This window comes from Biomphalaria glabrata, chromosome 10, assembly GCF_947242115.1.
Source record: "Biomphalaria glabrata chromosome 10, xgBioGlab47.1, whole genome shotgun sequence".
NCBI classification, from domain to species: Eukaryota; Metazoa; Mollusca; class Gastropoda; family Planorbidae; genus Biomphalaria; species Biomphalaria glabrata.
Window position 1 is genome coordinate 30,438,372 of NC_074720.1, and position 16,389 is coordinate 30,454,760.

The following is a 16,389-nucleotide window of genomic DNA, read 5'->3' on the forward strand; positions in this document are numbered from 1 at the left end:
GAGATTATATTAGGGGTCGCGGAACTAAAAAAGTTGAGAACCGCTGTACTAGAATGTAAGCATCTTCCTGCTTACACTTCTCTTGCAATCTTATATAAAAGGTTTTATTGTACGTTATAAGGAAACAAAATTCAATGCAACCCTAGTGTCCAATGAAGAATTGTGTTAAGAAATCGACCTGTTGGTGAACAATGGATAAAGAAGCTGGCCCCCTTCCAGTTATATCAGTGATTTTCTATGATATTTTTCCTCGCCTAAGTGGGGATAAGACCCTGTCCATCAAGTCCGCCACGCCATTCCACATGGAGGCCGTCATCAGAGACCTGCGACTAGAGTCTGAGCAACATGTAAATGACACGACCCAATCGTAGGAATGTATTAATGTATTAATTTTTATTATTAAATGCAATTTCTTCTATTCCGAAGATTAAGGATGAGTGCAGAGTTTCACATGACTACACTCACCATTGCGCCCTGTAGATTGTTCCGCTACTCGTGCAGACACAAGTTTTTTCTAAAAATCTCCTGTTTTAAAAAATCTAGTTATTGACCATTAATTATTATTGTACAACTAATTGTTCTTTATTAACATTTCCATGCTCTAGCTTCGTTAGAGAACAACAAAATTCATTGTAGTCCCTTTATTATTATCACCATGCTATCATTATTACTCTTACTATTACAACTACTAGTATAATCCCAACCAAAGCGCTCATCAAGACACAACAAATAAGAAGTACTATAAATAACCAGGTCAAAAGTCTAGTCTTTATTTGTTCTCTTTGGAAAAAAAACAACAAGAACATGATAAAAATACATGTACAAATAAGAAGAAAACAAATTCCAAAACAAAAAGTGAAATAAAAACAACAGTTTCATTCAAATTAAACACCGAAACAGAGACCATTTTTGTATCTCATCATTTTGACATTTAAGCACGACTATAAACACGTTTTCTTTCTGACAGATTAAAATTCTGTAAGAATCTAGTTGTTTATGGAAGGTTTGCCTATGCTTCCACTAAATAAACAATGCGCTTTTATGCGAACTTTCCCCGCCAATGTGCAAGAAGAAATTCAAGATTTCATTCGAGGAGTTCGACACACGTTTGAGCTGATACTGAGGAATGTATTTTGGAAACTGTGTAACATGTCAAAAGTTAACATAATTTGTTCCTTCAACCAATAACTCAAGAAACATTAGACATTGATATGCAGCAAGACGTATGTTTGAGTAAAACCTACCTATAACAAAGATAGAATCATGACTTACAACTAAATCCAGTAAGTATCCAGTCAGGGGCGGAAATTATATGAGAATCGGTTCTTGGATAAGCAAATATCCGGCTTACAGATCGCGTACCATGAGGTGGGCACCCAATTTTTTTGTTTTTCTACAAGACAATAAAAGGTTAAAGTCAATGTTCGTTAATCGCTTTGTGACTTCTGCCCACCAGAAGCACGGTCTACGGGTGCAAGCTATGACGCAAAAGCAGGAACTGTGGTACACTGGCTTTACGCTGTAAACTCTGATAAAGATCTTTTATAAAAGAGAGAGCCAGACTGAACAGTTCGTATGCCCAATAAAAAGGAGAAGGCTATATAAAACCATTTACAGCGGCCAGTTAGCGGCGTAACTATCGGCCTACGTGGTGCCGACCTACCGGGCATTTGCCTGATTGCCCAAAAAGCCAGTCCGCCAGTCGTATGTGATTGACCATTTTGCTATATTGTATATTAAAGGTTGCCAAGCTTTCTTGACTCACAGGACAATCCTACTAAATTCTATGTTAAATGTGTGTGTGGGTTACCGAGTGTCAAATATTTTTTCAAATGTCTGGCTTTTATTTGTACATATCCTAGAGTTTCACAAAGAGGCTATAAAAATAGCTGAAAGTTAAAGACTGTTAATGTTGAAATGAAGCATTGCTTTAACCTCTACGTTCTCCACAGGCATAAAGATCAAATGGCTACAAACATCAATTTGTTTCTGATCTAAATTTTGTCATGAACTTGAAATGTCATATATTTCTATGTGCAAAGATTCTCAATATGTTTGGGCAAATGTATACCAATATAAGTTAACAATCATACATCTAATATATACAGTAGAATGTAAGGAGTATACATGTCCTAGCCACAGCAAATATATGCTAATGTATGTCCCTCATAAATCAAAACCCTTTGACCAATCTTGATAAAACTTGGCTTAAATGTTTCTTAGAACATGGCTGCGACGTTGTGTATGTTTAATGTCGCTCCCACAACCGGAAGTGCCTAATTTTATCTCTATTAAAGAACGAAACTTTTTAACAAGTCGGAAAGACCCGTTTTCATAGCATTTAAAATTACATATCTCTGTCAGCTAAATTGGTAAACCCACGTACACACTTTACTTTCATTTTCGTGACAAAATAAACAAATAATGTTAAAGGAACATACGCCATGTTTTAAATAGATATAAATTCAATCCACTAGCTGAGTTATACATAAAATAAGGCCCGCAAGCCGCGGGTCATCTCCGGTTAGTATTACATATATAAAAGGGAACAATTTAACAATGCTTTAGTGCTCCACAAATATGGTCACACAATAAACGAGGGCACGAACCATGGAATTCGATTCGACCACCCCGCCTTGCACAGTACAAGTATAACAAACCATCCGACCAGCCAGATTTCCAACATAGATTTTTTAGAGCATCAACTTTAAAAGTAACATAGATCTGAACTAAGTGTACTGAATTGAGACCTCATATAGTGTGCAATTGATGTATGGTTGAGTGGTGAAATCTCTTGGCTATCAATAAGGGTGCTCAAGTAAAAATTCTGACTCAAGCACGAGTTGTACTTTGCCTAAAATCCGCCTGGAAACTCATTGGAAACCTTCTCGTAGTTCCCCCTTTCCCCCTTACGTTGGGTTCACTGTGTAGTTTGTAGTATGACATGTGCAATGTACTTATGTATTTTACAAAATTTATTCGAGTTAATTTTCTTCCCCCCCCCCCCCCCCCAGCTTTTTTGATTTAGAAAACTACATGAAAAATTTGAAGGAGCGGTGGTTACATGGTAAAGCGCTTGGATTCCGAACCGACAGGCCATGGGTTTTGATACTGGTGAAAGCTGGAATTTTTTATTTCGGGATCTTTAGGGCGTCTCTGAGTCCACCCGCTGTAAATGGGAACCTCACGTTAGTTGAAGAAAAGAAAAGGCGGTTGGTCGTTGTGCTGGTCACATGACACTCTTGTTAATCGTGGGCTACAGAAATAGATGACCTTTACATTATCTTCCCTAGAGATCATAAGGTCTGAACGGGGAACTTTTGGACACATTCAAAATGTAAATAATGTAGCTGCCTAGAATCTTACACTTGAGGACAAATAAAAAAAACAAACAACAACAAGGACATATTAGGACGAGACAAGAGTTTTCTATGACGGAAATCACGTGATACCTGAGTGGAACGATGTCATAAGTGAACAAGTCTTTTATTAGTCTTCACACTGAACAATCAACAAATAATTCAACATAATGATGAGAGAGTATAATGATGACACCAACGAAACAAAATTGTGTCCATATGACCAGTTAAACAAACAAACAAACAAACAAAATAAAAATGATAACATTGCCTAACAACAGACAACAGGAATGTTATAATGTTAGTACATAACAATATCTGATAACAACAAATATACTCTATGTACAAGGAACGTATGAGCAGCAACAATGTATGCGGCGTTAGGAGAGTTTACATATTGCGTTCTGGTGACAGTTACAGAGTAAAAGGATGGCAGATCTTTGTTACAATTATATACGTACATAGAAGGACAAATCTCCATTCATTAGCTAATAACATTCACGTCGAGAGAGAGATAAATAGAAAGAGAAAGTGGGGGGGGGGGGGCAGAAGATTTCTGTTTGGTTTGGTCTCAAATTATAATAAGATTTAAAAAAAAAAGGATTTGTGTGTGTGGGGGGGGGGTATGAGGTGTAGCCTGAGAGTTAAAACTAGAAATGTCGTACAATGAGCAAAGACTTTTGGCAGTCAAGGGAAGAAAGAAAATAAAACTATATTTCAACCTCCCCCCCCCCCACCAGTTTCTACTAAGGCTGTTATAAACACTGTTACTGTGAACAGTTGAATAGAGACTCTAGAAGGCGCTGAGACTTTTAACCAAAAACCAAAATACAATGAGCTTTTGAAGGTGTCTTGCGTGTGACAGGGTTTGGAGTACATGCAGATATATATATACATTGTCAGAAACTATTGGTACCAAGATATGTCACGTCAAAAGAGAATGCATGAAAAAAAAATAATGCAAAATAAATATAAATTGCTAATGTTAAACAAAACTACTCGTCTAATTAATTCAATCTCCAAATGTCCAGAACTACAAACAATTGATTTATATCAATAAATTTGATATTTTTGAAACAAAGTAATCAGTAATGAATATGTATGTAATATGTCATTATGATAAATGTTTTAGTGTAGAAAAAGAATCGAAATTATGAAAAGTAAATTTTAAAATATTTTTATAAAGCTAAATGTACAAACAAAGAGCAAAAGATACAAATTATAAATTAATTTTAGTACAGACATTTAAGAGAGATAACTCATACATAAATGGAAACTCTCTAGCAGAGTTATTTCTGGACTTAAAGTGTCCAAATAATAATTCTGTACATACGTTTTTGTGTATGCCTATGTCTTATATTAATTTCATAACCTGTCGCCTATACGCCTGCCTGATGTTTCTATCGCTATTTATTATCTCACTAAAATGTGCATTTTGTGGTAATGGTTATATAAATAATATTCAAATAATGATGTTAACCTTTCATGTCAATGTTTAATTGGAATATTACTTTTAATTTTAGACTCTTAAACCTTGCCACAACTTTGAAAGGTTCTCTCGAAGCTTTAAAGTGGACAATGGAAAAAATAATAAATAAAACATGAATATCAATACTTCTGTTGCACCGGTTGTCTTTTTATAACTCACCTGTCAAGAAGACTAGAAGTAATATTTTATAGGTTAAAATGTAACATAGTCACCGGTCGTAGTTATTGGGTTTTATACATTGAATTGTCTGAAGTATAATTAAATTATTATTTTTCCCTTAACTCAATTGCTAATTGCTTCAAGGTTTCTAGCTAACAAAGTTTTCGGGAACAGATAGAGCAATACTGTTTTGTGTACTCCCGTGTCTATTAATATATTAAAACAACAGAAAATACAAAGGAAACGCATACAAGATATATTTCAAATCCTGTACAAACAGTTAATGTATATCTGCTATTCGATACTTAAATATTTATTAGCTTAGGACTCAAGAAAGGTTACATGAAGACTATCAGTGACATTTGTATGACATACTAAAAAAAAAAGAATTTACCTAAAGGTCAATCTTTATAGAGAAAATGATACCAGGTCTCTAGAAAAGGAGATAAAAAACATAAGGAAAGCTGCAAGAGAGACTAGACTTAGACCAAGACTTGGGGAAACCAGAAGCGCACTACAGTGACCAAAATAGAGGTCTTCAAGGTCTTAGCACGCTACTGTACGGCAGTGAGTCGTGGACTACCTACACAAAGCAAGAGAGAAAACTAAACTCACTACACTTGAGCTGCCTTCGAAGGATCTTGAAAGTCACATGACAAGAGAGAGTGTGCAATACTGAGATCCTTGCGGGCCTTCCCAGCTTCTTTACAGTCCCCAGACAACGCCGCCTGCGATGGCTTGACAATGCTCACCAGTCGGAGGGCAATCGCATCCCGAAAGTCATTCTTTACGGTAATTCGGCACAGGAAAAACTGGTCGCCCCAACTCCGTTACACGGATGCAATCAAACGGGACCTCAAAACAGTGAACATTGATATTGACCATTGGGAAGACATGGCCCTGGACGGCACTATGTGGAGACAGATGGTTACCTAGAAAGCTATGGACAGCGAAAAATCATGGGCCTCAGCTCTGGAAAAAAAGGGTACCATACAAAAAATGTCTGACTCCTCTACAACCAAAAGCGAAAGCCCTCCCTTCGATATATATGTGGACGAGAGTGTCTCTTCAAGAAAGGGCTCACAGTCACATGGAAAAGTACCTCCGCGAGATGAACCATAGTCGTTACGGCTTAAGGAAGCCAACATAGATAAGTAGAATATATTATTTAAAACAAAAAAAAACAATATTATAGTACTTATGACAGCTATGGCCACATCATAAGGTCCTCAGGGCTCGCAAAGACTTTCCTTCAGTGGACAGTACCAGGAAGAAGAAGAAGAAGAGGAAGACGGAGGAAGCGATAGGAAGACAACATCAAAGAATAGACAGGCCTGAAATTGAATGAAATTCTAACCATCTTGTGTGTGGTACTTTAACGGTTCAACAGACTAAAGGATAGGTGAAGGTAAAGACAGCAGCTGTGATCTGGCTTAGGACTTCGCAAGGGACAGGTCTAGGAGAAGACAAAACTGCTTGACAGGAATAGACTTTCATGTTGATCTACACTTCTTGAACCTATGAAATCTAGACTCTATTTAGACTCTTACGTATTACACACTCTCGCTTCCTGAACACACAAACACATAAGAGAAGGATGAATATAAAGACACTTTTCGAATGAGGTCTAGTCTTTGATAAAGCTTCAAATAGATACAAAATGAAATGCAATTACAATAATATTGGAATGATAAATAGTTGGACACTTGGATGAGGCCTCAATATTCGATGAGGTCATGATACTGGAACTAGGTCGTGATACAACGATGAGGCCTTACTACTCAGATGAGGCCTTGCTACTGGGATGAGGCCTCTCTCTTGTTACATGAAGACTCATTCTACATATGCAAACTAAGACTCTCATGGACAAAAAAAATGGAATGATAAGTAATTGGATTATTTGATATGAACTCACTTATCATGTTAGGCCTCGCTCACTTTTGTGTGAAGCCTCACCGAAAAAATAAATGAAATGAGCTTTAAATAAATAACGAAAGAAAACAATAAATAAATAAACATTTTGTCAAATATTTGTGTGAAATATCAGAGCGCCATCTACAGTTCCAATGAACCTGCACATTTATTTAGAGATCTGACACAATATGGATTTTAGCAACAATTCAAAGTCAACAATTATCATTGGTTTCAATAACGTATCAACCATAAAAACAAAACAATAAAGAATTGTGTAAAGAAAAAAACAACAACAACATCAGTTCACATTGTGTTTGTATATACAGGATGTGTAATGGTATTACGTAATGATCTCACAGATGACACTCGAATCAGTTCATCTTTCACTTCCCATATTGAAAAGCACACCAAGTGGGAATTCTAGTCTTTCCAGCCATAAGCTCTATTCCCGAACATGAAGCACAACTTTTTGGGGAATTTCCCATTTTTGGGCACGCTGTCGAAGTAACCAGCCGTCCGACAGAATCTGTTGAGTAAATAAACATGGAGTTTATACTAATACTCACAAAAAGTCTTTGCATTTCTATAATATTGTAAATATATTCAACAATTGTTTGACAGACAGACAGACAAACTGACAATAAGAGAGAGAGAGAGACAGAGAGAGAGAGAGAGAGAGAGAGAGAGAGAGAGAGTGAGAAAGTACGAGAGAATAAACTAAATGGCTAATTTGCTTGAAACACACGAATATAAAGAATTTCAGGTTACATAATTTTTTCAGTCTATTAATTTGGAAAGAGTACGAGAATTGAAATATTCAAGAAAAATATTGTAACATTTAAAATACTTTTTTTTTCATTAAAACAGTTAAGTCATACCCCACACACAAACACTAACACACACATAAAAACACAAAATGGTTCCTCACTTTTCCCCCAGTCTAAGTAGCCTCGTAATATTGCTATTTCTTCCCCCATCAGAAATGTTCAAGTTTTTTAGTTTTTAATTGCTTTTATACAACATTAGGTTTTATCTGACACGATTGTAGGCTCCTGGACGCTGATACATGTAACAAGACAAGAATATTTTGTTTAGAAAACACAGCTTATATTAGTTTGGATCAGTCATGTAATTAATTAAATGTGTAGTAGATGTTTACTAACAATAAAAAAGCATTTATAAAAGTAAAAAGGGAGAACGACCTAAATTCAGACGTAAGCTTCTCAATCTAACACGGTAACCACTCTGCTAGTGGAGAGCTTATAAATATGGAAGATTGTATAGATTGTACTGTTTCTATAGTCTTGTCCTATTTTTCAGGTTTGTGTTCACTAAGACTTAGACGATGACCTATAAAGGGGACTAATCCAGCTTTTATTTCACCACTTCAGTCAAGCGCAAATTATTTCCCTTGTTTGAGATACCAAACAAAATAATTAATTTCCTATAGTGACTAATTGGTTAACTATTATTTATGGATTCTTGTGTTTTCAGGTAAAAGAATTAATTGTGCAAAATTTCAGCTTGATCAGAGATTGGTTGTGGGAGAAATCACATGTACAAACTTTTTAACAGACAGACAGACGGAAAGACAGACAGAAAGACAGAGTGAGTTGATATAAGTTTTGTAAAAAAAAATTAATAATAATAAAAATAATTTCCATTATCCGTGAAGAAATTGGTTTACAACTTGTAGGATAGCACATAAGATATACGTTTATAGCATCGATTCTTGTTGACATTACATGTGACATTTACAACACGAAGTTCCATTTTGTTCAACGATTTAATTGCCAAAAGGAACAACAGAGTTCTTGCGTTTATTTGTATTGTATGATTGGTGTCTTAGATCTTCTTGGTGATGGTCAAATGTTCAAATCATGAAGAAGAGAATGATTTCTTGTAGTTAAAATTGTTATAGATTTCTTAGCAATGTTTTTCACAAATAAGTGTCCAAGAGCCTATGACCTTACTAGCAGCATTTAGAATAGTCTAAAGTGTATGTTTGAATGTTCAGATTGCTATACCCAGTAGTAAAGATTTCGTTCACAGCTCATTTGCCCTCGGACTTTCATTCCTCCACTAGGACTGACACTTTGACATTTACGGCCCACTCTTTTGATCTTAAGTGAGATGGACACCAAAGGTAACAACAAAAAAAAAAAATGGGGGAGGGGGGAGGTTTACCAAATCAGACCCAGGCTAGATGAAGTAAATACACTAATGAGCTCCAGGTAAGATTGACAGCTCAGATTGACAGCCCACAACTTTTGGTAACACATGACAGATAGGTGTCCTGGGCGAGGATAATGACCCCCCCCCCCCGCCCCCCGCCCCATCCCTTTTATGACAAGTGTCAAAGTGACATTTTCGGGACTAAATTGTACTTTACACCGCCCACCCCCCTCCCTTAACTCAAATTCCCTCTCCATCCCATTTTATCAATTTCCCTTAACTCTTAAAATCTTTTATCTGACCTTGAGCTAGAATGAACAGGGGAGGTAAGAAACGGAGAAGCGGCCACAAATAAACCGCTACCATCCTTGAAAAGTACGGGACACAGCGAATTATTTTTCTCCATAAAGCTAATTGTCCCGCTAGAATTACTGTTACATGTAGGATAAATCATCTCCCCTATACCAGACAGAGGAATGGAGAAAGACGGCCGAAAGATCATGTGTGGTGTCCAAACGTCCAACAAACTAAGGAGTATTTAAAGATAAATTTGAAGATTTTAATAATTCAATGTCTCTATTGATTTCAAATAGCCGACCCACGGCGTTGCATACCCCGCTATTTTGCAGACTGCAGTTGGCCCCACACTTTCATAGGATGCGCGCTAATTCTAGGTGTAAATTACTAAATTAAACCATTTTATAACTTATAACAGATTTACCGCGGCCTCCTGATTTTCAAGGAGCTCCTGGAAATCTGAAATTGCAAAATATACGAAAAAGTCCGGGAAATCACCGGAAATTTTTAAAATCTTTTGAAAACTCATAAAAATCTCCTGAAACATATAGACAAAAACAATGTCATTTTGGGGTGTCATTCAATATGGAAAACGCCAATCCTACGCGCGATTAAATAAAAACTGCATTATGCAATAACCGTAATTGTGGAATCTGGTGAAGCTTCTCGCTCCTCAAACTAATGAAAAATTACTTTAGTTCAACAATTCTCGTAGATAGATTGAAAAATTTGATAATTCTTGCTATTGAGTGTGATCTATGTAGGAAAATAGTTTTTATGATATACTGTATGACTTCGCTACACGCAAGACTCATTAAGTAACCTTGTACGTAGTTAAGAATGAATAAAATGATAAGAAGAATTTATTTTCTAATACAAACTCTTAATTTTCACTTATTAATCCGTATCCCTACCCAAACTTGGCCCCGCGAAATCCGTTCGCATAGGGCCCCACAGTGGTTAAGACCGGCCCTGCTATTTAGTGACTGGGGAATACAGTATAGATTACTTGTTCTCCCCCACTCTTTTTTTTTTCGCCGCTAAAGTTACGAGGGGTAGAAATAAAAGAGAGAGAGATCTTTCCATGACTTCTTGGTCACAATGATCCGGCCCTGCTATTTAGTGACGGGTGAATACTACTTGTTCTCCCTTCCCCTTTTTTTTTTTTTCGTGGGGTAACTCTAGTCCGATTTCCAGAAATAAAAAAAAAAGTGATTTTTCTTTTACTTCTTGGTGTCCAAAATGTTGAGAGCCATGAATAGAATTATATATATATATATATATAGAGAGAGAGAGAGAGATATAGATATTTATTTGTCGATGCCCAAACTACGGCCAGCGTGCCATATCCGTTATTTCTATACTCTTGCACACAGTGTCCACAGAGGTTCCTTTAAACTCAACGATTTGTTAGTGATAATGTGGCTTGTAGCACGTTTGTTCCCTAACCCTCCCCCCCCCCCCCCACAAGCCGAAATAAATGTTGGTCACCATTGAATATTTTGATGAGATTTTTTGTTGAATATCTCTAATATGTTTTAAACACGCTATTAAATACAGCTTATATTCATATCATATCATATCATATCATATCTGCATGTGGTGCGTGTTCGAACTATTATTGTTCTATTATTTCCATGGGATAGAATGAAAATACCCAAAGATATGCATCGCCTATTTGTAGTGAGAAAAAAAATTCAAAGTATCGCATAGGTTACAGAAAAGAGAAACAAGTCATGTGCCACAATGTGGGCACTTGTTTGCTATAGGGCATATAGACACTTGTTTACTATATAGACACATGTTTACTATATAGACACTTGTTTACTATATAGACACATGTTTAATATCTAAAACTTGTTTGCTATATAGACACTTGTTTGCTATATAGACACTTGTTTAATATCTAAAACTTGTTTGCTATATAGACACTTGTTTAATATAGACACATGTTTAATATCTAAAACTTGTTTGCTATATAGACACTTGTTTAATATATAGACACATGTTTAATATCTAAAACTTGTTTGTTATATAGACACTTGTTTAATATATAGACACATGTTTAATATCTAAAACTTGTTTGCTATTTAGACACTTGTTTGCTATATAGACACTTGTTGGCAATATGGACACTTGTTTGCAATATAAACACTTATTTGCAATATGGACACGTGTTTGCTATATAGACACTTGTTTGCAATATGGACAAGTGTTTTCTATATAGACACTTGTTAGCCATATAGACACATGTTTTCTATATTGACACTGGTTCGCTATATGGAAGCTATACTTTTCAAACAGCTGACCACTCAAAAGTGACATTGATTGAAGCCAATGACATCATGATGACAAGATGTTTAAATTTGATTAGTCTCACATTCCCCATCCTTTTTATTTCAACTATCAACCAAGGAACATCTTTAAAAACTTAAACCAATCATTCCCGAGGGCAATAATTCCCCCCCCCCCCTCCCCCACTCGGTCTCCCTTCCAACAGCCAACCCTGAAAACACTGAACAAGTCCTAAATATTGTTTCGTTGACACATCTTTTCCAGCTTGATGGATGGGAAGTTCAGTCAAACTGGATGCAACTTTTTGAATGAACCTCCTCGCCCTTTTACTCAGTACCTTCTGATGTGCTGTCACCCAGTGTTGAAAGGCCTTAATGGAGAGCTCGATTACATTCAAACACACACACACACACACAAATAATTATGGGGGGAGGGGGGCAAGTGAAAGCGTTCTGAAAATATCAGGTCCCAATTATTTAAAGTTTACTTCTTTAAAAATGTAGTAAGTCCTATTTTTGTTCTATGTTTACTCATTACTTTATGTTTAGACTGCGGCCTTTTTTTTATCATGGTGGTGATAGTGGTTCCTCCATTAAGTAGTATTGGAATAACAATGGAGGCGTGGTGGCTGAGCGGTAAAGCGCTTGGCTACCGAACCGGGGTCCGGGGTTCGAATCCTGGTGAAGACTGGGATTTTTAATTTCGGGATCTTCGGGCGGCTCTGAGTCCACCCAGCTCTAATGGGTACCTGACATTAGCTGGGGAAAAGTAAAGGCGGTTTGTCGTTGTGCTGGCCACATGACACCCTCGTTAACCGTAGGCCACAGAATCAGATGACCTTTACATCATCTGCCCTATAGACCACAAGGTCTGAAAGGGGAACTTTACTTTTTTTAATGGATGTCTAGGATACTGCCAGGATAGGTGAAACTTTCCACCTCTTTCAACAGCTGAAGAACACATGGAGATCTACGGAAATAAGCACCAACACCAAGATGTGGCTTTTCAACACCATTGTAAAGCCAATACTACTTCCTCAGGATTCAAACCCGGGACCACTCGCGCTTTGCCACTCAGCCACCGCTCGTCATTAATATTGTAATAAATCTTTTTTTTGTTGTTTAGATTTAAAGCTGTGTACGCAGACAAGCTGTGTATGAACGTCTATTCATCTTACGTTTGACAAAACTTACAAATAAAACATTACGGGTATAGCGACCTTTATTTCCATCACACACATTCGGTTGTTGTTTTTTTTTGTTTTTTTTTATGTGTTTCTATATATTGCAGGTGTCTAGAAAATATTTTCACCGCGTTTTCCAAACACGACTGCGGATACAATTACATTGACCGCATTATTTATTCAGAGCTCAGGTAAGCATTGTTCTCCCCCCCCCCCCCATCAATGACACGCCCTAAACAATGGAACATGCGGTCTTTCACTCAAGGTGAAGTGCTTGCCAACGCATGTTTTATTGAAGTGGTACATCCGGAACCACGTGACCGTCAAACAGTTGGTCGTTTGAATTTGACTGTAAGTGAAACCAAAGAGTATGTGTTGGGAGGGGGGGGGCATGATGAGTCATATATATCTTGTTTTCACAGGTACAATTGAGAAGGCAAGGGTCTCCATGTCTGAGATACATTTTTGTGTTGATGAGTAGGTTATCCTTCAAAGTACAGTGGAGTGAGCACCAAGAAAGGGATAGATGAGATGAGCTGAGATGAACCTTAATAGTGCAAGATTATCTTAGCTTATCTTATAAAATACAGACGTTACTTCAAAAAAAAAAAAAAGAAGATGATTACGTCCTACGCGTCATGCATCTTAACCAATGACTTAAATTCTGCTAAGTCACACGTTTTCCTGGCTGGCTCAGGCAACCCATTCCATGCTCTAGCACTAGGAAAGAAGGAACATTTGAATGGAATCTTTGGTTATAATCATTGTAAAGGGTTCATAAACTTTGCGGACATAGATTTGTCTTGTAATTTTTAGCGCGTTGTTATAAATTATTAAAGAAAAGAAAAATGAGAAGAACAAAAAAATACTTTAAAAAAAAACATTACTAAGTGTAATTGTATCGATTAGTTTGGATCAGTCATGTCATTAAATTTGTAATAGATCAAGACTAACAACAATATATCTGTGTGATTAGAAATATTTTTAACAGTTGTTTTTGTCTAGCGCTATATCATGCTTTCAGCTTTCTCACTACGCTATGATTCTATCACTTGTTTGGACCAGATCAGAAAGTGGAGGGGGGGGGGAGCTAGAAAGGGAAATCTGGCTGCAATTTACAGTAATCGCTTTTTAAAAGTATTTATAACGACCTGAATTCAAGCTCATGGTTCAAGCCCCCCTCAAGCCAACATACTAACCACTCGGCTAGGAGGTGTTTATGAAAATAAAAGATTGCATTGTTATCTATTGTTTAGTTCAAACTTACTTTAAAGAGGCGAACGATATAGGGGACTACTTCATCTTAAACCACCATTTTAGTCAAGTTCGATTTCTGTCACTTTTTTTTAGACATACAAAACAAAATCATTAATTTAAAAAAGTTAATTAACTATTTGGTTAATTTTTTAAAATTGATTCTTGTTTTGTCGGGGGAAAGAAATAATTGTGCAAAATTTCAGCTTGATCCGAGATTGTCTGTGGGAGAAATAATGTGCACAAACTTTTTACCAGACGGTTAAACAGACAAAATGAGTTGATATAAGGCAATATAGGCTTTGTAATGAACAGTTGTCATCAGAAAGTTGCTTAAAACTGTCGCTCCTTATCTCAAGATCTATAATGACACCAGCGGCGTATTTATAACTTCAAAAGCTGTGTGTTATGTATGAACTATTCGAAATAAAATCAACAAAGAACTTTGTGTGTATCTACAAGCCCAGTACGCAACGTGGTGCCCATTTCTAATTGCTGTCCCTTGTAAAGCCCACGCAAATGAACAGCTGCCGCTTTAGGGGTTTTTGATTTGAGTAAGTTGGCAACAAAAGATCCGCCAACTCCTACAAAGTAGCATTTCTTATCAACTCGGGTTTTAGGCTAAGAAACAATATCAAGCGTGACAGTGGAGGTGGAGTGATGTTGGATGATGCGTGGGTCTGACTAGAAGTGAGATGTGTTTGGGTTAGAATTCGTGTTTCTTTCTGATATTTATGTTCGGATCAATGTGTTAACCCTAACCCTGCTAGTTAACCGTTGGCCAAAGAAACAGATCATCTGCCCTATAGATCGCAAGGTCTAGGAAAAAAAAAGAAAAAAAATGTTTAGGTAAGTGACAGACTACAGACTACACTGTGAGCTGCAATGGTTGTTTCCTGCCTATAATTTCCAATATGAAATAAAAAATACTTTTAAAATTACCAAGCATAAGTCTGTCGTCTCCTAGACATGTGTACGGGCTGTGGTGTGGCTGTGGTGTGTGAACTGGTTTGTTACAAGGGGCTCGGGTTCTAAAGCTTATGTAGGGCAAGGAACTTTTAACTGACATTTGTGACTCGAAATAAGCTCAGTACGGAAACCTTCTCCTTTTTCATCTCAAACATAAATATGAAAAATAACGAACGTCTAATGTACATAATTCTTATTGTGAATAGATTGATTCTGCAGCCAGAAATATATGTGTACCAGACAACTGGGTACGTGTTGGCCCCTCTGCTTTCCCTCCCCCACCTCCACACAAAAACCCTTAAATAAGTATAGAATCGGCAGACAACAACAGGACAAATGGGCCCACCTCTGTGATGGCCCCGGACTGGTGTCCTTTTTTATTTTCCCCCTTGGTGGGAGGCCTGAATCAATGCCTACTTTAACCACAAGTTCATGAAAGTCACGCCTAAACAGATCGAATCGAAAACGAAAGCCTTGTTTATTTTCCCTTTTTTCAAATCTCCCGCCCTGTTTCTTGAGGATGTGCGTGTTTTTTATCGAGCATTTTATTGGCATCTACATTCTCAGAAGTTACCCTAACACAAGATTGTTTACAGTATCACATTGAAAACAAAATAACCGAACTCATAGAAGTAGCAGACGTCAGGGTCTGTTTTGTCGTCTGGTGCTTCCTGAATTCTTATTTCCCCTTGCATGCCAAGCTGATTATCTTGCCTGCAATGATTGGAGGGGCGATCTACCAATAAAATCACTTATCTAGAAGCAAACAGCGAGCGTTCTGTTTAAAAGGAATGATCCGAAGATGAAGGACGAGATATATATCTCTTACGTTAAACATCAACAGATTGTGTTTTTTTTTTAGGTGTTTGTCCGTTTTCTCCAACGTGAGATCGGTACACAATGGATGACCAAAACAAAAATAAGTTAATATAAAATGTATTTGTAAGAAATCTAGATCAGTTAGCCTCTCAACCAACGCAAGAGGTTAAAATAATGCGACAGATATATTGCAACACTTATCTTCCTAGTCGCCGCTTAAGTGTTTGAAGTAAAGAGGAAATAAATTAGATTCTAATTTGTTCCATTGCAATTTGTTTTTAACTTTTAAACAAACAGTAGCTTTATCGTCTGCTGTCAATAGCCTCAATGACTGCACTTGACGATAGTTGAACAAAATTACAATTATCGTGAAAAAAAAAGTTATTATTTTGTTTGTTTGTTTTTTGTTGTTTACTGTTGCAGTAGTTTATTTTAGTCCATTGAAAACCCACATATTATCGGCCTCGACTGAATTC

At 36.8% G+C, this 16,389-nt stretch overlaps 1 protein-coding gene across 6 annotated transcripts in view; it reads right to left on the reverse strand.

The window, feature by feature from the left end:
• Positions 1–754: 754 nt before the first annotated feature.
• Positions 755–16,389, reverse strand: part of LOC106070023 (ETS translocation variant 2-like) — a 107,431-nt gene continuing 91,796 nt past the window's right edge. For all 6 annotated transcript variants that reach the window (XM_056045200.1, XM_056045199.1, XM_056045202.1 and 3 more), the window contains one exon: positions 755–7,447. In XM_056045200.1, the coding sequence (XP_055901175.1) occupies positions 7,342–7,447 (106 nt within the window). In that variant the 3' untranslated portion in view covers positions 755–7,341. The remainder of the gene's footprint in view (positions 7,448–16,389) is intronic.